Genomic DNA, 24353 nt, shown 5'->3' with positions numbered 1-24353 from the left:
CTCCTCTCCTTTCTCCCTTCATCTCCCTGCTCTCCCCATCCACCTGCCTTATCTTATCTGTATTATCTACCTACCCACCTGTCCATCTATCCTTCTATGTCCTTTCCCCCACCGCTTCCGTCCCTACCATTCTATCTCCCTCTCTTCCTCCCCTCACTTCCCTCCTGACTCTCTCCATCTCTGCCTCTGTTTCCCCCTTCACACTGCCAGTTACCCTGAGGTAAACATTCAGAACTTCACCACCAGCTGGCGGGATGGCTTGGCCTTCAATGCCCTCATTCACCGGCACAGGTACCACCTGGCCTGGGGCAGCCCAGCCCAGCCCTGCACCCCATCCCATGTCCCCACAGCCGCACACCTGTGCATGTGTGTGTATAGATGACAGACATGGACACAAGGACTCATCTTTTCACCTCTACACACACATACACATTTATCTCCCTTCACACACATCCCCTGTACATTTACATGAAGGAACACACACCCACACTCACTCCTGTCCAGGCCATGTGCCCTCGGCACACATGGACACACACAGGCCCCTCTACAAATGTGTGCACACACACAGATACCCATACAAGTACACAGCCTGCACCTGCTACTTGGATGTTCGCAGGGGTCTTACTGCTCCATGGGGCACTCCCCACTGGTGTGTACACTGCATCCCCTCCTGTTGGAAGAGAGCCCCAGAGCCCCCTGTCCTGGATCCCTGCCCACGCACCCCTCTGTGCCTCAGAGCCTGGTGCTGAACTGGCTCAGAGTCAGGCACCCATACAAATCACACCCACGTCATGATTGGCCACAAGACGGATTGGGGAAACTGAGGCCCAGAAGCTGGGAGAGACTTGCTCTGATGTAGAGAAGCCAAAACCCAGCTTTCTCTGCTGTGGACACATGTTCTCTCATAACACCTGCTTCTCATACATATACACAGGGGGAGACCCAGACCTCCCCCCACAGAAACTCACAAGCTGTGACCAGGGTCATGCTAGCAAGCAGCAGCATTTACTGAGTGTTGTCTGCCTACCAGGCATTGTTCCAAGCGCCTCTCAGTCATTTAGTATTCCACCTACCCGTTCAATATGTCCAACTCATCTATGAGGCAGATGCTGTTATTGTCCCCATTTTACAAACGAGGAAAATAAGGCACAGACAAATGAAGTGGCCTGCCCAGAGCAACATGAGCAGGATGTGACCAACTGGGGCTTGAACCCTGCTGTGCTGGCTCCAGACCTCACACCTCTAACTGCTACAAAACACTCTGTGTAAATACTCTGAGTGGAGGACACATGTGCGTCAGATGTACACGTCCTCATACGACACACACCAGGGCTTTACACACTTGTATTATTAGATAGTTTCATGGAGACACACACAGGCAGGCACGTGTGGTTCCTCTCCTCCCAGCACCCACCGACGGACCCACCTGTGGGTTTATGCACACAGGATGGCTTACACATGCCCAGCGGCAAATGCACACACACTCACATTCCCAGGAATCCCGAGGGACATGCGGGAGTCTGCACACTCACACCACAGATAAACTGCACACAGCACATACCAGCACACCCAGCTTGCCCCTGGGCTGGGTTGTGTCCCCTGCCCCTCACCCTGGGTGGGGCTCAGACAAGGATGCCTTTTCATCTGCTTGCCCACTGCCTCTGGAGCCTGCCTGCTGCCTGCCCGCTCTGTGCCCCTGCCCAGGCCCGATCTTGTGGACTTCAGCAAACTCACCAAGTCCAACGCCAACTACAACCTGCAGAGAGCATTCCGCACAGCTGAGCAGCACCTGGGGCTGGCACGTCTGCTGGACCCTGAAGGTGAGCCTTGCATGGCCCCACCCAGACTTCTATTCAGGGATGCCTAAGCCCGATAACTCCAAAGCCATCTCAAAGTTAACCCCAATCTACTGCAGTACCATCCCCAATCCCAAGGCCATTTCCAATTCTAATTCCAACCTAACCTCCTGCCTTTCCTTGTGTCCAACCCCTCCCCCTTCCCATCCCCACATCCTTTCCTCCCTTCATCCTCACTCCCACCCTAACCTCATCCCCACCCCCATTCCCATCCCAGCAGAACTCTGCCTTCTTCCCCACCTGTTTCCTCCCCATCCACAATTCCTTCCCCAACTCCGTCTTCAACCATCTCCCCCCCAGACCTGACCCCCTCTTTCCCCCCAATCCCAATGCCATCTTCCACCCCATCTCCACCCCAATCTCAGCCCCATCTTCAGTGCTGACCCCATTCCTATTCCCATCCATATCCCATTTCTAGCCTCATTTCTACTCTAGCCCACCCTCATAGCCACCCCTCTCCACAGTTCATCTCAACTCCTCCACTTTCTATGTATCCCAAACCCCATCCCTGACTTCGGCCTCATCCCCTACCCATGAGCACTCCCCCCAATCTCTCACCCTTGGAATTAAAGCTGCTTCCTTCCTCTGAGCATCTTCTATGTGCCAAACACATAGCTGGGAACTTTATCAGAACTGTTCACCTTCACCTTCACACTGACCTGGTTGGGTAGGATTATCAGCTCTATTTACAGTGATGGGAATCAAGGCTCAGGGATATGAAGTCACTTTGCCCATCACAGTGAAAACCAGTAATTTATGTTCTCCGTCAGTTTTCTATCCTGCCTCTTAGAGCTGTGTTCTGTGCTCAATGCTTGGCACTTAATAGGTGCTAATGGAAGTGAGTTTCCTGAAGTAGCCAAACTTAGGGACCCGTAAGAATGTTATGGATTCAATGGGTAAATTAAAATGGTGTTAGAATTTGTCGAGTGCCTACTATGTGCCAAGTTATTCTCTCTAATACTTAACAATGTTTGAAGGAGGGAGGAACCATGATTACCCTTACTAAAACTGTGGGGAAACTGAGACTCAGAGAAGTTAGGCCCATTTTCTACAGACATATGGTAAGGAAGTGGTTGAGCTGGGATTCAAGTACATGCTGCCCCCAAAGCCCATTTTTTTTTTCCCCATTCCTTGATTTTTATTTATTTATTTATCCAAATATTAGGGGGTACACAAGTTTTATTTACATTGTTTTTATATGGAATGAGCAAGTTATAAGTGTGCTCTTCACCCAGAAAGTGTGCACTGTACCCAACAGGTATGAATTTACCCACCCCCTTCTCCTAGCTGCTTGACTGATTTATACCATAATGTGTTACCATACACTTTCTTCTTTGTGAGCCTTTAAAACCCATATTCTTGACCTCAAACCTCACATAGCACTTGTAAGCTTACTAAATTTTTAGTAGGCCCCTACTTTCTTTTTTTTTTTTTTTTTAAGGGACAGAGTCTCACTTTATCACCCTTGGTAGAGTGCTGTGGCATCACAGCTCACAGCAACGTTCAATTTCTGGCCTTAGGCGATTTTCTTGCCTCAGCCTCCTGAGTAGCTGGGACTACAGGTGCCTGCCACAACACCCGGCTATTTTTTTGTTTTGCAGTTTGGCTGGGGCCATGTTTGAGCCTGCCACCCTTGGTTTATGGGGCTGGCGTCCTACCCACTAAGTCACAGGCACCGCCCCAGCCCCTACTGTTCTTACCAAGAACAGTGGTAAGAAAGTTAGGCATAGTCCTTGTCTTCATGGAACTCAAACTCTGGATCATGACATAATCACATTAGTGAATATTTGATTATAAAGTGTGATATGTTCTAGGAAGGAAATAATAAGATGCTGAGAAGAAAATAACAGGAGGAAACCAACTCTAGATAGAATGAATATGGAAGCTTGGTTGGAGGAAATTTAAGTTGAGGTGAGCCCTGAAGGATGAGTGGGAGTTAGTCATGTGGAGGGAACAGTGTTCCAGACAGTGAGAACAGCATGTACAAAGGCCCTGAGGTGGAAGGTAGAATTGTGTGTTCAAGGAATAGGTTGGGAAAAAAGGGCTTCTGTCGTGAGTGGCACACGTAGGGCAACTCAAATGCTCTTCATGTGGAATCAACATCAAGAGATTTCAGAAGCATAATTTTTTAGTACCTGGGTATCCAGTGATTGTTGGTCCCAGCTCTCAAATAAAAAAAAAAAAAAAAAGAAAAGAAATAGGTTGGGGCTTGGCACCTGTGGCTCAAGCAGCTAAGGCGCCAGCCACATACACCTGAGCTGGTGGGTTTGAATCCAGCCCGGGCCCGCCAAACAACAATGATGGTTGCAACCAAAAAATAGCCAGGCATTGTGGCAGGTGCCTGTAGTCCCAGCCACTTGGGAGGCGGAGGCAGGAGAGTTGCTTGAGCCCAGGAGTTGGAGGTTGCTGTGAGCTGTGATGCCACGGCACTCTACCCAGGGTGACAGCTTGAGGCTCTGTCTCAAAAAAAAAAAAAAAAAAAGAAAGAAAGAAAAAGAAAAAAGAAAAAAATGGGTTGGGCACAGTGGCTCACACCTATAGTCCCAGTACTTTAGGAAGCTGTGGCAGGAGGATCATGTAGGCCTAGGAGTATGAGGTTGCAGTGAGCTGTGGTGATGCCACTACACTCTAGTCTGAGCAACAGAGCAAGACCCCCCTCTCTCTCTAAAAAAAAAAGGAATTATAGGAGATAATTTCTCTATTGTGATTTACATGTATTGGGCACTATTTAATCTCATGAGATAGATGCTATTTGACACATACAAAAACTGAGGGACACAGAAGTTAATTATCTTCCCCAAGTTCACACAACTAGTAAGAGTGGGCTCTCTGTCCCTTAAAGCCCGTTCCCTCACTCGTCTTTTGCTCCCAGATGTGAACATGGAGGCTCCAGATGAGAAGTCCATCATTACCTATGTGGTCTCTTTCTATCACTATTTCTCCAAGATGAAGGCTCTGGCTGTGGAGGGCAAGAGGATCGGGAAGGTATGAGGACCCAAAGGCTAGGGTGTGTGGGAGCCTGGGGTCCACCTGCAGGCATATGAAGCTCACCCCACCCTCCTTTGCTGGGTCAGGTGCTGGACCAGGTGTTGGAGGTGGGAAAGATCATAGAGCGCTATGAGGAGTTGGCAGCTGAGCTACTGGCCTGGATCCACCGCACTGTGGGCCTCATCAGCAACCAGAAGTTTGCCAACTCACTAAGTGGGGTGCAGCAGCAGCTTCAGGCTTTCACAGCCTATTGCACGCTGGAGAAGCCTGTCAAGTGAGGCCCAGCTCAGGATAGGGGTGGGGGAGGTGGGAGGTGGAGGCACGAATGCAGGGATCCTGAGCTCATGCTTCTTCAGGTTTCAGGAGAAGGGGAACCTGGAGGTGCTGCTTTTCAGCATCCAAAGCAAACTACGTGCCTGCAATCGTCGCCTATTTGTGCCTCGGGAGGGTTGTGGCATCTGGGATATCGACAAGGTAAGGTTAGGGATGTTGGGGAGAGGTAGCTACATAGGTTGCTCACTGCTCAAGGGAGCCATTCATATTGTAGACATCAAGGACTGGACATTCCATTTTGACAGTTTTCCAGCAGTTAAGTGTCATAAGGAAGCAACATTTTTTCCAATTTGCATAAAGGTGCCGCAAGGGCTATGAGTGACCTCAGACAGAGAAGTCAGGGCCATTGAACTTTGGGGAATTATTAAGAGTCTGACTGCCTCCTCCTGTCTCCTCCAGGCATGGGGCCAGCTGGAGAAGGCAGAGCATGAGCGGGAGGCTGCCCTCCGGGCTGAGCTGATCCGGCAAGAGAAACTGGAACTACTGGCCCAGAGGTTTGACCACAAGGTGGCTATGAGGGAGAGCTGGCTGAATGAGAACCAGCGCCTTGTCTCCCAGGTACAAGGTGTAGGGCTTGGCTCTGGGAGAAAGGGAAAGAGGATGGGGCTGACAGCCCTGGGATGAGAGAGGGAGACTTGATCTCCTAAGAAACAGAGAAGGGTTGGATTAGTCTCCTAGGTGACAAATGAGAGTGGAAAAGGAAAACTGATCTCCTAAGTGAGTAGCAGGTGAGGGGAGTGGGCCTAATCTTCAGGATAAGGGGAGATAAGGCTAGTCTCCAGAGTTACTAGAGAGGGCAGAATTAGTCTCTTCAGAAACAGGGGGAGTGTTTAGCTAAACTCTCAAGTGACAAAGGAGATTGTATCTAGTTTCCAGGGTAACTCAGGAGGATGGAATTGGTCTCCAGAATAGGGCACAACGTTCAGGGCAATGGAAGGATAGGACCTATTTCCTGGGTAACAAGTTTGGGGCTGGAGATATAACAGGGGAGGGTGATACTGTCTCCAGGGTAACTAGGGTGGGTGGGCTGATGGTCTGGTCTCCAGGGTGATACTGTCTCCAGAGTAACAAGGGAGTGTGAGACTGGTCTCCAGGGTTACAGAAGAGGATGGGGTTGGTCTCCAGGGTACTGGTCACCAGGGTAACAGGGGAGGGTGAGGCTGGTCTCCAGGATGCTTGAAAAGGATGGGCCTGGTCTCCAGGGCAACTGGGAAGTGTGGGGCCAGTCTCCGGGATAATGGGGGGGTAGTTCCAGGGTCACACAGGATCAAGGTAACAGGTGGACTGCTGAGGCAGCATGGGTGAGTGTCTGGCCTGCACTGCCCCAGGACAACTTTGGGTATGAGCTGCCAGCAGTGGAGGCAGCCATGAAGAAACATGAAGCTATCGAGGCGGACATTGCAGCCTATGAGGAGCGGGTACAGGGTGTTGCAGAGCTGGCTCAGGCATTGGCAGCTGAAGGCTACTATGATGCTCGGCGGGTGGCAGCCCAGCGTGACAGCGTCTTGCGCCAGTGGGCCTTACTGACTGGCCTGGTGGGTGCTCGGCGGACACGGCTTGAACAGAACCTGGCCCTGCAGAAAGTCTTCCAGGAGATGGTGTACATGGTGGACTGGATGGAGGAGATACAGGTGGGGGCCAGAGAAAGGCTAAGGATGGGGGTGGTGTGCCAGGAGGGGAGAGAAAGATTTAGACACAAAGGAGTTGACAGAGAGTTGGAGATGAAAGGGGAGAGCCAGAAAGAGATAAAGAGAAAGAGAGAGAGAGAGAAACACAGAGAGAGAAAGAGTTGGAGAGGCAAATACGAAGTTGGAGATGGAAATCTATATGGCCACAGAGAAGGGCACAGAAGGAGATGGAATCAATTTGGGGGGATGGGGAGAGAGGAAGAATTAGAGCGCGTTACCGGAATTCAATAGCTAGGTACAGAGAGAGATGAGGCAAGGGAGATGAAAGCCAAGAGGGAGATGCAGACTCAAAGTGAAAGAGATAGGGGTAGAATTGGAGAGAGAGAGAGAGAGAGAGAGAGAGAGAGAGAGATATGGAAACAGAGAGGGGTAGACAAGAAAGAGGTGGAAGAAGAAAGCGATGAAAACAGGGAGAGGGAGGTTCCAGGACAGATACAGAGTCCAGAAATGTAGATCCAATGTGAGATGGAAGCCTTCAGAAAGAGACAGAGGCAGAGAGAGAGCATGACAGAGACAGGGGACCGAAACAGGTCAGAGCTCCGACTGAGGGTGTAGAGCAGCAGGAGCTGGCGCAGACGATGGGGAGAGGTGAGTGGCCCCAGGCAGTGCCAAGGCTGTGCTCAGCACTGTCCCCATTGCAGGCCCAGCTGTTGTCCCGGGAGTGTGGGCAGCACCTGGTGGAGGCAGATGACCTGTTGCAGAAACATGGATTGCTGGAGGGGGACATCGCAGCCCAGAGTGAGAGGGTAGAGGCACTCAATGCTGCTGCTCTGCGTTTCTCCCAGCTGCAGGGTGAGTATTGGGACTAGGACTAGGGGTGTAGACTCCCAGAGCTAGTGCTAGCAGAGGATAAGCTCCCTGTCCTTGGAAACATCTAAGCAGAGCCTAGGACAGTATTACTTTAGCAAAATCCTAGGGAGGAGGAATTGGTGCTATGAGTGGCAGGTTGGACCATTGACCTCTTCCTGCTTTGAGATTCTGTAGTAAGAGCTCAAGTTCATTAAGAACTTGTTATGTGCTAAGCCCTTCACAGCCCAATCTCAGTGAATATAAAATACCTGTATAAAGTAATATATAGATAGGGCCTGTTCAGCAGCAAGTGATAGAAACTCAATTGAATCGGCTTAAGGAGAAAAGGGGAATATATTAGCTTATGTAACTAAAACAATGGGTTCGGCTTCAGGTATGGCTGGATCCAGGGATGGTTCGAGGTGCTTTTAAACCTCCATCTCTCTCTATCTCTAGTCTCTATGTTGGGGTCATTATCAGGCAGTCCCTCTCCTTGTGGTTTAAATGAAGGCTCATTCAGCTTCATGTTTATATTCTGGCAGGAGATAGGTCACTTGCTCCCAAGAGTTTTCACAAAAGGTCTGAAGAAAGCTTGCCCTGGCTACAGTGAGTTCCATCCCTGTTGTGTGGCTCCAGGGCACTCAGAGATAGAATTGGCCACATCTATGTGAAATGCCCACCTCAGGGCCAGGAGTGGTGTCAGCCTGCTCCAAAGACACAGACTGAGAAAAAGGAGTGAGGTCTTTACCCAAAACAGGGACACAGATGCTGATAGGCAACACCAAGACTGGCTCGAATAAGATTCCCATTTTAGGGTGGTGCTTGTGGCTCAAGGAGTGGGGCGCTGGCCCCATATGCTGGAGGTGGTGGGTTCCAACCCAGCCCCAGCCAAAAACTGCAAAAAAACAAAAAAATAAAATAAAAAAAGATTCCCATTTTATTGATGTCATGCCAAAGACCACCAGGAATCTTCCCATGGTCAAATCAAGTTGAGTTTGTTGTCTCTTTGTGCACATGGTGGGGACCCCTGAGCATCTTAGTAAGAAAGTATTAGGAGGGGCTTACCTTAGGATTTGGGCTGTGTCAGGTGGTCTGGAGGATCATTCTGCACAGTGTGTTGTCCTGTGACCTGGATGCTGTCAGGACCTGGGGCATCATTTTTATCTAGGTAGTGGGAGGAGCAGAGGGAGGCTGTTGCAGTACATGGCAGCCATCATTCATTGTAGCTGGATGAGGGGGATGTGTGGTCATTTTTGTAGTTTGCATGGTAACCTCCTTTTTGTACTCAGGCATGATTATGGAGTGTGCTTGGTTTTGTCCTATCCATCGTGGTCACAGAGTGGCCTTGTCTGATGCTGGTGGTCTGAGAGGTTGTTTATGCTCATCAGAGCACTCTGGCTAGCTGTGAGCAGTGACTACTTTTATCTTCCTCATTGATGAGGAAAATGAGGCTCTGGCCACAGAGATGATAAGAGGGTTTTTTGAGGCTGGTTTGTCTCTCTTCACTTTGATGTTTCCCTGTTTTATCTAATGCCACAGCCCTTGGGAATCCTGGAGCATTTATTAGCAAAGGAAGAGCCAGTCTGTTTGCAGGTTGGTGGGGGAGTTTCTCACCCTCATGGGCTTGGGCCACAACCTAAGAGCAAATGGCAAATGTTGAAGTTTCCTTCCAGGTCCCAGTGTGGACATCCTGATCTAGTGCAGTGTCTCTCACACTTACTTGATCCAGTAAGAAATCCACTTACCTCGTGACCTAGAGTTCACATGCACACAGGTGCACACATCACAGACACAAAAGTTTTGTTTTATTTAATTAATTAATTAATTTATTTATTTGCAGTTTTTGGCCAGGGCGGGGTTTGAACCGACCACCTCTGGCATATAGGGCCGGTGCCCTACTCCTTTGAGCCACAGGGGCCGCCCCAGACACAGAAGTTTTATAAAACAATTGCTCCCCCTTGCTTCGTGTGTTGAATTCTATCTATTTTCCCATTCATTCTATCCTATCCAGTGGGCTCTGCGCCTGTGGCTCAAGAGGCTAAGGTGCCAGGCACATACACCAGAGCTAGCAGGTTTGAATCCAGCTCTGGCCTGCCAAACAACAATGACAGCTGCAACCAAAAAATAGCTGAGTGTTGTGGCAGGCGCCTGTGGTGCCAGCTACTTGGGAGGCTGAGGCAAGAGAATCGCTTAAGCCCAGGAGTTTGAGGTTGCTGTGAGCTATGATGCCATAGCACTCTACCCAAGGGGGACAGCTTGAGGCTCTGTCTCAAAAACTAAACTAAACTAAACTAAAATAAAATATCCCATCCAGTGAAGAGATGCTGGCTGTGACCCATTAAATTAATTTCACAGTTCTTTAGTCACAAACTAGAGATCCAGAAGGAAAGTGAAATATTTGAGGAAAAGGGGGAGTTCATGTCCTCACTGGGATTAATAGCTAGGGCAGCAGACGATGAGAGAGAGGACCTGGAAATAGGGCTTAAGAGCATTGAAGTTTCATTTGGCCCAGTTTTGAGAGACAGCCCAGTTCCTGTCCTCACTGATTTCGAGTCTAGCCGAGGAGACAGAACAGGCAGTGTAGTCAGGTCTATGGAGTGGGAACAGAGAAGCCCAAGGGGGTCCAGAGAAGGCGCTTGCCCGAGTCTTGGGGTGTCAGGGAAGGCTGCCCGGAGGAGGGGACTCATGACCTGGCACCTGAAGAACAGGGTAGGTAGCCCCTTCTCTTGGGCGTCCCCTGGCCGGTGTCCAACCTGAAACCCTCCTCTTCTGCCGGCCCAGGCTACCAGCCCTGCGACCCGCAGGTCATCTGCAACCGAGTGAACCATGTACACGGCTGTCTGGCGGAGCTGCAGGAGCAGGCGGCTCAGCGGCGCGCGGAGCTGGAGGCCTCGCGAAGCCTGTGGGCGCTGCTGCAGGAGCTGGAGGAAGCTGAAAGCTGGGCCCGCGACAAGGAGCGCCTCCTGGAGGCTGCGGGCGGCGGCGGCGCGGCGGGCGCAGCCGGAGCGGTGGGCTCAGCGGGCGGAGCTCATGACCTGTCCAGCACCGCGCGCCTATTGGCGCAGCACAAGATCCTGCAGGGCGAGCTGGGCGGGCGGCGGGCGCTGCTTCAGCAGGCCCTGCGGCGCGGTGAGGAGCTGGCTGCGGCCGGAGGCGCCGTGGGCTTGGGCGCCGAGACTGTGCACCTGGCCGGCCTGGCGGAGCGCGCGGCGAGCGCCCGGCGACGCTGGCAGCGGCTGGAAGAGGCGGCGGCGCGGCGCGAGCGGCGGCTGCAGGAGGCGCGGGCGCTGCACCAGTTCGGCGCTGACCTCGACGGGCTCCTGGACTGGCTTCGGGACGCTTACCGCCTGGCAGCCGCCGGCGACTTCGGCCACGACGAAGCATCCAGCCGTCGCCTGGCTCGTCAGCACCGCGCGCTCACAGGGGAGGTGGAGGCGCATCGCGGTGCGGTGGGCAGCCTCCGGCGCCAGCTGGCGACACTGGGAGGTGCCAGTGGGGCCGGGCCGTTGGTGGTGGCGCTGCAGGTGCGTGTGGTGGAGGCTGAGCAGTTATTTGCCGAGGTGACTGAGGTGGCCTCTCTGAGACGCCAGTGGCTGCGGGACGCCCTCGCTGTATACCGCATGTTCGGCGAGGTGCACGCCTGCGAGCTGTGGATCGGCGAGAAGGAGCAATGGCTGCTCTCCATGCGCGTGCCCGATTCGCTGGACGACGTCGAGGTGGTGCAGCATCGGTGAGCTCTTGGGCCCCTTCCTCTTGCGCCCAGTCTTGCCTTTGTTGAGTCAACAGGTCCCGTGCTAGCGCAGCTAGAACTAGGGGTTCCAATCCCTTATTCATCCTTAACCAGTTTTGTGACAGTTCCGCAATTTGCCCAACCTCTATAAACCTCAGTTTGCTCATCCATACAATAGCCCCTACCTGGGTGTGTGATGAATAGTAAATGAATTAATACGTGCAGGAGAATTAGATGCCTGGGGATGCAGGGTGCACTCTCAGAGCATTCGCTATTATTACTGAGGCTCATATTTACACGGCCTGAAATTAACAATTGAAGCTCCTCCGTGGGCATCTTAGCCTGGCTCCTCCCCTGGGACTCCCACTGCCACTGCACAAAAATAACCTCCCTAGTTATAAAAGAGCTCTGATCCTTGTCATTTTCTTTTCCTTCATTCTGCTTTACCGTTCTTCAGAGGACTTACCACCCTGTGACATATTACAGATTATCTGTTGGCTGACTTAGTGATCGCTAGTCAAATTCGTGGATGAACAATGTTTATTCTCCTTCTGCACCCTTCTCCACCAGGATCTGGTTCATCCATTCATTCATTCAACAGGTTTTTACCATTATAGGTCTTGTGCTGGGTATTGATAGAAACACAGGCCTGCTCTTCACCCAATTGTTTCAAATGTTGTTTTAAACAAGGAAGGACCATGCCCCGTTCAAAACAGAGGATGGGATGGGGGCGGGTAAGAGTTGTGGCTAAGAGCCCAGAGAAGTGGCTGGAGTCAGGACTCAGATGGAAGGGAACAGGACTGGACCAGGGCAGGAGGCCAAGTGGACAGGCCATGGGGACTGATGGGTTGGGGCAATTGTCCAAAACAAGGCCTAAGGCCCTGACCTGGGGTTGTCCCTGAGATGGGACCCAGAGGGAGATGCTGAGAGCAATTTTAGTCAGGGTGAGGGCCCAAGGAGGCATATGGAAGGTCTTGAGGTTGGAGACAGTTTTGGAAGGAAAGGGGTTGAGGAACGGACACTAATGTGTGGAAGCCATCAAGTCAGGGGTGAGGACTCAGCCTATGGGGATGGGCAAGATTGCCCAGAGAGGGAGTGAGACCAGCAGGCCCAGGACAGAGTGCTGAGGAATCTAACATGTATGCAGCAGGTGAAAGAGGAGGAGGCAGCAAGAGAGCCTGAGAATTTAGGGGAGTAGAGCCAGGAGAAGGCAGTTTCATAAAAATCCCAGCTCCCGGGTGGTGCCTGTGGCTCAGTGAGTAGGGTGGTGGGTTGGAACACAGCCCCAGCCAAACTGCAACAACAACAAAAAAAAATAGCTGAGTGTTGTGGTGGGTGCCTATAGTCCCAGCTACTCGGGAGGCTGAGGCAAAAGAATCTCCTAAGCCCAAGAGCTGGAGGTTGCTGTGAGCTGTGATGCCACAGCACTCTACCAAGGGCGACAAAGTAAGACTCTGTCTCTAAAAAAAAAAAAACCCAGCTCCCCAGAGTCAAAGTCTCTGAGCACCTTCATCCTCCTTTGTAGATTTGAGAGCCTGGACCAGGAGATGAACAGTCTGATGGGCCGAGTTCTGGATGTGAACCACACAGTCCAGGAACTGGTGGAAGGAGGCCACCCTAGTTCAGATGAGGTGCGCTCCTGCCAGGACCACCTCAACAGCAGGTAAGAAAACTGAGGATCAGTGAAGGAAATGACTTGCCCAAGGTAACAAGTCAAGTCTGACCACAGCATAACTTGAACTGCATGTTTTCTGATTTCAGAGTCCAAATCTATATTATATCTGTGTTCTCTTGTTATATTTCTATTCTAGAGGGGGCAGAGAGACAGTTAAATAAACTAATAAAGGATAAGACTCGTATTTAGAAAGTTGTAAGTCTTCACAGAAGAAATAGAGTGACCTAGCAGAGCATAACCAGGGTTTGGTGGTGATTTTACTTTATTCATTTATTTGTTTATGTATTTATTTATTTGTTGAGATAGGGTCTTGCTCCATCACTTGGACTAAAGTGTAGCAGCATGACCATAGCTCACTATAACTTCAAACTCCTGGGCTTAAGCCATTCTCCTGGCGAGCCAGTCATGTGTGTATGGGAGGGGAAAGTGGGTACAGAGAATTCCAAGCAGGGAACGCAGCTGAGGCAAAGGCCCTGAGGCAGGAAAGGGCTTGATATGTTTCCAAAGATTGTCCTCACTCAATAATAGTAGCAAACAGATATTGCTTGAAGCACATCATAAATCATAACTTTTGGGTATGACGGCTCACACCTATAATCCCAGGACTTTGGGAGGCCAAGGAAAGAGGATTGCTTTAGGCCAGGAATCCAAACCCAGCCTGGGCAACATAGTGAGACTGTCTCTGCAAAAAAAAAAAAAAAAAATCCAGCCTGACCAACATAGTGAGACCTTGTTCTACGAAAAAAATAGAAAAATTAGCCAGGTATGGTGGCATGTGCCTATAGTCCCAGCTACTTGGGAAGCTCAGGCAAGAGGATCACTTGAGCTCAGGTGTTTGAGGTTGCAAGTGAGCTATTATGATCATGCCCACTGCACTCCAACCTGGCAACGTAACAAGACCCTATGTCAAAAATAAAGACATAAACCATAACTCATTTGACTCTTATAGCACCCTGTGAGGTAGGTACTGTGCTCTGATTGTGTCCACTTTACCTGCAGGGAAACTGAGGCACAGGGAGGGTTACTCGCTCAAAGGCTGAACAGCTTGGAGCTGACTCCAGGCAGTTTGGCACCACTTCTGTGCCTGTAATCTGGACCACCCACTGCCTAGGAGGGGGTTCTAAGGCCCAGAGGTATATCATCTCTTGCCCGAGGGCACAGAGCCATATCGAATTTTTTAAATTAATTTATGATGAAATAAAACAGGTTTGCCTCTGTAGCACTATATTCTCAGCATGTGGCTCATGGTAGATACTCAATAACTATTTGTTGGACCCAACAGCATCTTATTATCTGATGTTGTAAGCCAGAGAGTCTCACACTCTGGTCTCAGAAACTTTGCACTATTAAAAAAACTATTGATGGCCAGGAACTGTGGCTCATAACTGTAATCCTAGCATTCTGGGAGGTCGAGGAGGGCAGATTGCCTGAGCTCAGGAGTTTAAGACCAGCCTTGGCAGGAGTTGCTACTAAAAACAGAAAAATTAGCCAGGCATTGTGGCAGGTGCCCGTAGTCCTAGCTACTTGGGAGGTTGAGGCAAGAGGATCTCTTGAGCCCAAGAGTGTGAGGTTGCTGTAAGCCATAATGCCACAGCACTCTACCCAGGGTGACAGAGTGAGACTCTTTCTCAAAAAAATTAAAAACTAAAAAAACCTATGAGGACTCCAAAGATCTTGTTTTAGTGAGTTGTATCTACCAATATTCACTATATTAGAACCCAATATAAGAAATTTTAAAACATAAAGTTGTTTAAAAATAATAAGCCAGGGCGGCACCTGTGGCTCAAAGGAGTAGGGCGCTGGCCCCATATACCGGAGGTGGCGGGTTCAAACCCAGCCCCAGCCAAAAACTGCAAATAATAATAATAATAAGCCAATACAATGCATTCCTATAGTCCCAGCTACTTGGGATGCTGAAGCAGGAGGATTGCTTGAGCCCAAGAATTTGAGGTGGCTGTGAGCTAGGCTGACACCACAGCACTCTAGTCTGGGCAACAGAGTGAGACTCTGTCTCAAAAAAAAAAAAAAAAAAAAAAGGCCTGGCAGGGTGGCTCACGCTGGTAATCCTAGCACTCTGGGAGGCTGAGCCGGATGAATTGCCTGAGTGAGAGGGAGACCCCAGCTCTAAAAATAGCTGGGCATTGTGGCAGGCACCTGTAGTCCCCGCTACTTGGGAGGCTGAGGCAAGAGAATCGCTTGAGCCCGAGTTTGAGGTTGCTGTGAGCTATGACACTACAGCACTCTACTGAGGGGACAAAGTGAGACTCCGTCTCAAAAAAAAAAGAAAAAATGTAGTGAGAAGAGTGGTATTGTTCTTGCACTCTTAAAAATCTCTTTAATGTCTGGTTTGAGAGAAGATAGCTTGGCTCTTCAGTTGTCTTCTGCATTCATTCTTTGTCATGCGGTCTCTAGGAAACTCCATTGAACACGTGGGACATGAGAGTGGAAGGCAAAATAGCATCCTGGCGTTATTGTGCAGATAGTTTGACCTCGCTCAAATTACACATTGAGAACCGCTGCTCTAAGCAAATATGCAGGCTGGGGTTCCGTTTTACACAGGCAGACTGGTGCTCAGTAAGATAAAGTGATTTTTCAAGGTCACACTCTGGGCTGTCGGGGACGGGATTCTACCCTGGGTAGACACCACCCCAGTCCCCCTCCCACGAGGAGCCCTCGTCCTCTTCCAGTCGGCCTCTTTCTCCCGGGCAGATGGAACCGCATCGTGGAGCTGGTGGAACAGCGCAAAGAGGAGGTGAGCGCGGTGCTGCTGGTGGAGAACCACGTGCTGGAGGTGGCCGAGGTGAGCGCCCAAGTGCGCGAGAAGCGGCGGGCGGTGGAGAGCGCACCCCGCGCCGGCGGTGCCCTACAGTGGCGCCTTAGTGGTTTAGAGGCCGCTCTGCAGGCTCTCGAACCCCGGCAGGCTGCCCTTCTGGAGGAGGCATCTCTGCTGGGGGCGCGCTTCCCGGCGCAGGCGGCGCGGCTGCACCAGGGCGCAGAGCAGCTGGGCGCCGAGTGGGGCTCACTAGCCGGCGCGGCTCAAGCCTGCGGCGAGGCGGTGGCGGCGGCTGGGCGTCTGCAGCGCTTCTTGCATGACCTGGACGCTTTCCTGGACTGGCTCGTGCGCGCCCAAGAAGCAGCAGGTGGCAGCCAGGGGCCCCTGCCCAACAGCCTAGAGGAGGCGGACGCGCTGTTGACGCGACACGCTGCGCTCAAGGAGGAGGTGGACCAGCGCGAGGAGGACTATACACGCATCGTGGCGGCCAGCGAGGCGCTACTGGCGGCCGACGGCGCAGACCTAGGCCCGGGCCTGGCGCTGGACGAGTGGTTGCCGCACCTGGAGCTTGGCTGGCACAAACTGCTCGGCTTGTGGGAGGCGCGCAGGGAGGCTCTGGTTCAGGCCCACGTCTACCAGCTTTTCCTGCGCGACCTACGCCAGGCCCTCGCGGTGCTGCATGACCAGGTGTCCACTGCGGGTGTGCGGTGTGTGGGGGGCTCCAAGGTCCACCCGGGGTTGTAGGAACAGGGAAGTGTTTTGTGTGTTTGTGTATGTGTGCATGGCGGGTATTTGCCGGGACCATTGGGTTTGCGGCTTATCTGAGGTGGATGAGAGTTGGGAGAGTATTTGGAATGGATGACTTGAGTTTGTGGATCCTTCCATGTGAGTACGTAGGAGCTAATTCCGTGTGTGACAGTTTGCGGACTATCCCAAGTAAGTAATGCACTTGGATTTGATTGGAGTGGCTTCCTGGGTTTGTGGATTATCTGGAAGGAAATAAGAGCATGAGGTTGATGATGGTTAAATGGGATTCAAAGAAGACCTGGGGGTGGATAAAAAAGGATTAATATTGTGGAGATAGGTAACAGTCTGGGAGGTTATTGAGGTAAGTAAGGATGGATTTTTTGGTTGTGGGTGCCTAAATTAGCAAATTATCTTCATTATTGGGGATGACAACTTATAGATAGATTCTCTGGAGAAGGTAATTGTGTTTGTGGCTTGAGCTACCAAATGCAATGGTTATCTAGGGACAGCAGATCCAGTTTGGAGATCGTTCTGGGAGGAGAACCAAGTTTGAGAATTTTGGCAAGATGGAACACTCAGTTTTTAGATTGTCCAAGAGTAGGCACCAACGTTTGGGGATCATATCAGAAAGGCTGGTCACCTATGCTGGTTATCTAGGGGACACTGACCAATTTGGGTATTAGCAGGGAGGGGGGAAGGAGAGCCCCTGAATCAGGAGACTATGAAATATGGAGCTGAAGTGGCCTTGAGAGACCCTTTCTGACCCACCCATTTTACCAGTTAGAAAACTAACCCCAGAGGGGAAAGAACTTCCTTGAGGTCACAAAGTACCCAGTTAACCAAATATTTACTGAGTGCCTCCTCTGGGCCAGGCACTATTTGGGGGCTGAGCACACCTCAGACAACAAAACACAAAATCCCACCCTTAATGTGGCTGACATTGTATTATGTGGGGAGAAGTGAGTAAACAAGTAAATGCAGATGTAGAGGGTGCCCAAAAATGTACATACATGTTTAGAAAGGACTTGGGGTATTTTTTGTTGTTGTTGTTTGTTTTGTTTTGTTTTAGTTTTTTTGCAGTTTTTGGCCAGGGCTGGGTTTGAACCCGCCACCTTCAGTATATGGGGCCGGTACCCTACTCCTTTGAGCCACAGGCACTACCCTGTTTTTCTTTTCTTTTTTTTTTTTTTTTTTGAGACAGAGTCTCACTTTGTCACCCAGGGTGCTAGGATTATAGGCAAGAAAGGACTTGTACTCAAGTCGTGTTTGACTTCTGTGATTACGAGAGCTGCCCAATATGACTTTTGTATTCATCTTTTGTTATCAGTATATATGGAAAATTTTTTTTTTTTTTTAGAGACAGAGTCTCACTTTATCACCCTCGGTAGACTGCCGGGGCATCACAGCTCATAGCAACCTCCAACTCCTGGGTTTAGGTGATTCTCTTGCCTCAGCCTCCCAAGTAACTGGGACTATAGGCGCCTGCCACAAAAATTTTGTTGCAGTTTGGCTGGGGCTGGGTTTGAACCTGCCACCCTCAGTATATGGGGCCAGCACTCTACTCACTGAGCCACAGGCACCACCCTACATGGAAAACAATTTTTTTCTTTCTTAAAATGTGCATACATTTTTTGGCACCTTCTGTATAAGATTGTTGGGTAGATTGATGCATGTTATATGTGTGAGAAATAATTTGACAAGATAAGGAAAATGGCTAGGGTGGGAATTGATATTTTTGGCAAAGTAGTCAGAGACCTGAAGAAAGTGATGGAGCCAGCTGAGGGGGTATCTAGAGGGACAGACTAGCAGGGGGAGGGGCCAGCATGGGCAAAGGCCTTGTGGTAGGACCATGCCTGGAATTTTTGATGCTAACGAGGGGGATGAGAGGGTGGCAAGCCAGGCTGGCAGCCTCTCCTGGGTCCTGAAATGGAGTGAGGCTGACCCATGGGCCACCCCTGCCCCTTTTCAGGAGATGGCATTATCTGGTGTGGAGCTCCCAAGCACATTGGAGTCAGTGGAAGAGGCGTTGAAACAGCACCGGGATTTTCTCACCACCATGGAGCTGAACCAGCAAAAGATGCAGGTGGCCATGCAGGCTGCAGAGGGCCTGCTAAGGCAGGGCAATGTCTACGCGGAGCAGGCCCAGGAGGCTGTAACCCGGCTGCTGGAGAAGTAGGTCCCCCAGGCTCCAGGGCACGGGGTGTGGGTCCTGGGCACAAGGGAGGGGGGCAGGAAGCCAGGGTCCTGCTTCTTTCCATGACGATTTCTGCCTCTCTGCCCTTTTCTGATTTCTATTCAATTCAATATTGTTTTAGATTTGATTTAAATGGCATTTTGTGAAAAGGTAATACAAGGTTGTGATAGGAGGGATTGAGATGGACCAATCCGGGTGGCGCCTGTGGCTCAATCGGTAAGGCGCCGGCCCCATATACCGAGGGTGGCGGGTTCAAACCCGCCCCGGCCAAACTGCAACCAAAAATAGCCGGGCGTTGTGCTGGGCGCCTGTAGTCCCAGCTACTCGGGAAGCTGAGGCAAGAGAATCGCTTAAGCCCAGGAGTTGGAGGTTGCTGTGAGCTGTGAGATGGACCAATCCCTGTACTGTATCTCTACCTTCATAGTCATTTACTTGTCTAGAGAAACACGTTTCCCGTCCTATGGGGTCGGGGTGGGGGGGAGTCTTTCTACATCCATGAGGGAGCCAGAATCAGGTAGAGCTGGGAACTTGGGTCTTACTCCTGCCTCTACCATCCAACCTGTGAGATTCAGAACAAGTCATTTGGTCTGTGCTTCACCTTGCCTGGAACCTCACCTGGAATTTGTATTCAAGGTGCTGTCCTTGTCTGCATTTTGTACATGAAGCTCAGAGAAGGACATAGATTTGCTCCAAGGTCACAGCCAGAAAGTGGCACAGTTGGGATTTGAACCTTGTTTTCTCACCCTCACAGAGACAGGGATTTTCCTCATCCCTAGGACTGACACTTGACAGCTTGGCTGGTGAAGGCTGAGAGGAATTGATTTCAGCTCAGTTTCAGAGGCATTTCCTATTTCCTGCCTCCTGAGCTGGGTCCCAGCAGGAGGCAGGCACTACTGTGCTTGCTTGTCTCAGGCCCTTCCTGTTTTCTCTGATTCTTTCTCTGAAACTGTCTCCCACACTATCACTTTTCCTCTATCTATCCATTTCTGTGTCTGTTTCCTGCCCTCTGTTTTTTCTCCCTCTCCATCTTTCTAACCCTGTCATCTGCCTTTGTCATTACTTTTGTTTCTCCCATCTTTCTTTCTCTCTGCCTCTATATCTCTCTTGCATTAATTCATTTAACACAAATATACTGAGCACCTACTCTGTGCCAGGCTCTTTTTCTGGACATTGAGGATATAGCTATGAGCAAACCACATAAAAATCCCTGCCCTCAGTGAAATGATATCCCAGTGGGAGACAGACAAGACAAATAAGTAACATATACAATGTGTTAGATCATGTTAACTGCTAAGGAGAAAATCAAAGATGGAAAGAAAGCCAGAAAGTGCTGGGGAGTAGTAAGGATGGACTTCACGAAGAGGAGCCTTTAGTAGCCGCTGGGGGAAAAAGCATTCCAAGCAAAGGGATCAGCCAGTGCCAAGGCCCTAAAGCTTGTTCAAGGCACAGCAAGGAGGCCATATGTTTGTCTCGAGTGAGGAGGGAGAGTGAGAGAAGAGTTTGAAAGGGTCGGGGCAGGGGGGAGTGTATAGGATCTGGAGGTCATGAAGATTCTGAGGGAGACCTTGGGAAGAGTCTCATTTTCTCTCCCTAGGCAAGACTGATAGTGACAAGCTCAAATGGAAGCCGGTGTGGGATGCCTCAGCCCTCTCCACTTGTCCTCCGGGGCACTCTGCCCTGCAATTTGGTCAGGAGGTCAGGCGGTCTGGGGTGTGGTCCCAACTGGCTTTGGGGTGGTAGGGCCTGTGTCCAGCCTGGCCAGTTCACTCTGGTCAATGACCTGACTCTCCCTGCCAGAGCACCCACTCCCACCTCCCTGTGGTTCTGCTGCCATCTGTCCCCACACCTTGTGCTGTTTCCTCTCCCAGCTCTGTGGCCCCCTGTGTCTGTCTGTCAGACTGTTTCTTTTCCTGGTGGTATCTCGCCACTTCTCTGCTTGTCCCTCTCTGGGCTGACCCTTCCCTGACTCTCTCTGTGGCTTTCTTGCTCTCTGCCTCCTCCTCTTTCCTTTGCTGCTCTCTGGTTCTCTTTTGGTCTCTCTGGCTCCACCCCTGCACCCCCCACTCCATCTCTTTCCTTATCTTTCCCTATTCTCTCCCTTTCTGAGTCTCTGCCAGTCATTCCCTTGTGAGATCTCTGTTTACCACCTAGTCTCTGGTCTTACGTCTGTGTGTATGTGTCTGCTTATCTCTCTTTCTCTCTAGGTATTTATCTCTGTCTGCATTTCTCTTTCTCTCTGATGTCTCACCTTCTCTTTCGGTTTTTTGTCTCTTGTATCTCTTTGTCTTTAGTTCTCTGTTATTTTTCTCTCTGTGCTTATGTCTGTCTGTCTTTCTCTCTCGAAATGTCTGTATTTCTTTCTTTTCAGATATCTGTTTCTCTCTCCCTCTCTCTCTCCTTCCCTTCCTCTGTCTGTTTCTCTCTTTGCCTCTCTCCAGCCCCGTCCCTGGCTCTGCCTCACTAACGGTTCTTTGCCTTTCCCAGACTGCCTCTCCCCCCATTCCTACCTTGGTCTCTCCTCGCTCTTACATAGGCCCCAGGATTCCCTCCCCTCCTGTGCTCGATGCCCTCACAGTCGTACCGGTAGCATTACCTCCCACCAGAATCTCCTTCTCTCCCACCCCATGGGCCTCTCCCCAGCCCTTATCTTCCCATCTCCAGGAGCCAAGAAAATCAACTACGGGCCCAGCAGTGGATGCAGAAACTGCACGACCAACTTGGGCTGCAGCACTTTTTCCGAGACTGCCACGAGGTAGGACCTCCAACTGTGCTGGGGACGGTTCCCTGGCAGAGGTGGGGGCGGGGACGCACCGTCTAAGTGGGTCGCGAAGCGATGCTCACTTTATGCCGCCAGGAGGCGCGCGGGGGCCCGGTCTCAGTGCGCATGCTCTACAGGTCCCTGCCCGCCCACGCCTGCTCTGGGGAATGAGAGAGGGCCCCGGGAGCCACTGGCAACGGCGCGCGTCCGCGCCTACAGGTCCCGCGGGGACGCGCGCTGATCTCACCTTACCCTCTGGAGATTTGGGAAAACCGCTCTACTCCGAAGAGGGGCAGAGCTGGACTCTGGGTGGAGAAGAGGGTGGCGTGGGTGGACCAGAGGGCCAAAAGCGTTCCTTCAGTCAGAGACGGTGCTGAACCAAGACTTCTCCCGGTTAAAGGTCTCCAGGAAACAAGTTCCTCTCCCTCAGGGATTACGCATAGTAGGGATCTCCCCAAATCAGAGATGGCCCCAGCCCCTCCTCCTTATTAGGGAGACTGGCTGACTGCCCCTTCTCTCCTTGCATTCCATATAAACTGTTCTGGACTCAGGCCACATTAGAGATGGCCCAATAAACATTTTCCTAACCCCTAGACAGTTCTGGCCCCAAGCTCCTCCATCTGTTGTAACCCAGGATCATTCCCTTCCCCCAATCAAAGTTTCTTCCAATCAAAGATGGTTCAAGAACCAGGTCCCTTACTCCTAATTAAAGATGGTTGACTGTCCGTGCTGAATCCTCATGGATGAAATACACCCCCCATAACTGAGGTAGGCCAAGACTCAAGCCATTAGAGATGGGTCCAGGAACCCCCTGTTCCTCCTTGTCCCCACTAGAAATAGTTCCGGACTGAAGAATTATAAGAGATGTTTCCGTTCCCCCTCCCATATCCTCTACCCCATATGGTTGTCAGGAACCCCAATCTCTTCCCAGCAGAGATTGTTCAGGAGGCCCTTCCAGTGTCCCCTGCCCCTACTCCCCATCTTCTCATAGCTGAGGTAGCCCAGGTTTCAGCGTCCCCCCCACCCCCGCCCATTAGATTTGGTCCTGGAACATCTCCACCGTGCTCTGTGAGATTGTTCTGGACCAGTAGCAATCATCTGAGATGGAGCAGAAGCCCCCCACCACCCGGAGCTTTAGGAAGGGCGATGATTCCTCCTCCACCACAACCGGGGCCCGGCAAGGAGGCGGGCATGGAGGCAGGCAGGGGGCGCGCGCGGGCGGGCGCGCTGCCGCGGCGCGGGGGCGAGGGAGGGGGCGCGCGGCCGCCGGAGCCTCAGCTGCCGCTGCTGCTGCCGCCGCCGTCGCAGTGGAGGGGCGAGCGCCTTCCTGCCCGCCGCAGGGACTCCCCGCCAACGCCAAAACCGCTTCAGGTCTCGGGGGCGCCCACGCGAGGGGGCTGCTGCGCGCCACCGCCGAGTGGGCGGGGGAGGGGCTCGGGCGCGCGCTCGCCCGCCGGGGCCGCGGGAGGGAGGGGCGGGGGCGGTGCGGGGGCGGGCCGGGCCGATGCCGGGACCCCCGCCCTGGGGGAGGGGCGAGGGCGCCGGGAGCTGTCCGCGGTGCTGGCTCGGGCGGGACTGGGGCCGGCCCCCAGGGGAGGGAAGCGAAGAGGGGGACTTCTAAGGCTACTCTTCGGGTAGTCTGAATTTGCCCTGGGGATTAAGGGAGTCTCGTCTACTCTAGGGGGCTCTTCTCTGAGTAATGGGGGATCGAGGTTGTCCTGGGTTGGGGGATTCTCAGCCTTTGGGGGCTGTTCTTCCTTGCTTCTTGTGGGATATGTGTCAATCTTGGATGATGGAGTTGGATCACTTTTGGGAGGGCTCTGCCTTGGATAATGAGGATCTTGGATTTGCTTTGGGACTGGAAGGCTCTGATTTTGAGGAGATTTTCCTTGGTTGTTGGGGAGTCTGGCTTTGCCCTCAGTGATGGAGGGAATCACTGTCGAGTGGCCTTTACCTGGAGGACGGGGTACTGTCTCTTTTAGAGGCTTTCACTCTGGGCTGTGATTGCCGGTGGACTTTTCCTTGCCGGAGAACCTGTGTATTGAGTTGGGGGATTTGGCATTTTACTTAGCTCCAGTGTATGTGTGTATGAAAGAGCATGAAGCTCTTCTGGACCCTTGAGGAACATATGCTCAGGGAATGTGGGGTGGGGTTTGGCCGGCTTGGGATTTGTCCTTGGCTATGACTGCAATTGCCTCCCGGGACCGCGGAGGCAATAGCTGGAGTCCAGTTTTTTTTTTTTTTCTTTTTTGCAGGAGGGAGGAGAAGGATCTTGTGACTGGAAATAGGGAGGAGAAGAGGGAGGAGCAAACTGTCCCAGGTGCTAGCTTTGGTCATGAGTGGGGAGGTTCTAGATTGGGCGACAAGTCTTGTTCTCCCCTCCACCCCTACCCTGGTTGTGGGGGGAGGCTCAGAAAGCTGCCTTGTGATTGGTCCTGCGAAGGATAGTAAGCCAGCCTGGTGCTTGCATTTTGGATGGCTGGTTTTGTTCCTCTGTGGGAGGACTAGGATTGGTGTAAGGGGATGCTGGCTGGCTTGAGAGGTTTAATATGATCCACCTTGGGGAATCTGGGGCTATATTTGGGGTAGACTTGTTTGGGGAGCCAAAGGGCAGCCTTGTTGCTTGAATTTGGGGGTTGACTTTGATTGCAGACTAGCACTGGGCATGGTTTGGGAATTGTGGACTTAGAGTTCCAAGGCTGGATTTGGGGAGCCTGTGGGCTCATTGGGGTGCTGGATCTCAGCTGTGGAGGATGTCTACTCCAGACTGGAGGGCTGGTTTGGAGGGACTTAGACTTGTCATAAGTTGGGTGATCTGGGCA

At 51.7% G+C, this 24353-nt stretch overlaps 1 protein-coding gene and 1 non-coding gene across 5 annotated transcripts in view; both read left to right on the top strand.

Annotated features, from left to right (window-relative positions):
• SPTBN4 (spectrin beta, non-erythrocytic 4) overlaps positions 1 to 24353 on the top strand; it is an 82553-nt gene that overhangs the window by 23188 nt on the left and 35012 nt on the right. Inside the window, exons 6-18 of one of the 4 annotated variants that reach the window (XM_053607283.1) lie at positions 211 to 291; positions 1705 to 1820; positions 4729 to 4841; positions 4931 to 5118; positions 5201 to 5318; positions 5577 to 5735; positions 6506 to 6808; positions 7507 to 7657; positions 10436 to 11384; positions 12910 to 13047; positions 15769 to 16519; positions 18549 to 18751; positions 21435 to 21525. In XM_053607283.1, the coding sequence (XP_053463258.1) occupies positions 211 to 291; positions 1705 to 1820; positions 4729 to 4841; positions 4931 to 5118; positions 5201 to 5318; positions 5577 to 5735; positions 6506 to 6808; positions 7507 to 7657; positions 10436 to 11384; positions 12910 to 13047; positions 15769 to 16519; positions 18549 to 18751; positions 21435 to 21525 (3361 nt within the window). Of the gene's footprint in view, positions 1 to 210; positions 292 to 1704; positions 1821 to 4728; positions 4842 to 4930; positions 5119 to 5200; positions 5319 to 5576; positions 5736 to 6505; positions 6809 to 7506; positions 7658 to 10435; positions 11385 to 12909; positions 13048 to 15768; positions 16520 to 18548; positions 18752 to 21434; positions 21526 to 22805; positions 22903 to 23080; positions 23852 to 24353 lie in introns of those variants that run through there. The other 3 variants (XM_053607284.1, XM_053607285.1, XM_053607286.1) reach the window with 3 other exon arrangements.
• Positions 3893 to 4026, top strand: LOC128598000 (U11 spliceosomal RNA). The gene has a single exon (XR_008383525.1). It is a non-coding gene; the product is annotated as a U11 spliceosomal RNA (small nuclear RNA).

Source organism: Nycticebus coucang, chromosome 10 (assembly GCF_027406575.1).
Source record: "Nycticebus coucang isolate mNycCou1 chromosome 10, mNycCou1.pri, whole genome shotgun sequence".
Taxonomy (NCBI): domain Eukaryota; kingdom Metazoa; phylum Chordata; class Mammalia; order Primates; family Lorisidae; genus Nycticebus; species Nycticebus coucang.
The sequence above is the reverse complement of the archived record's forward strand: the minus strand, read 5'-3'. Positions and strand labels throughout refer to the sequence as shown.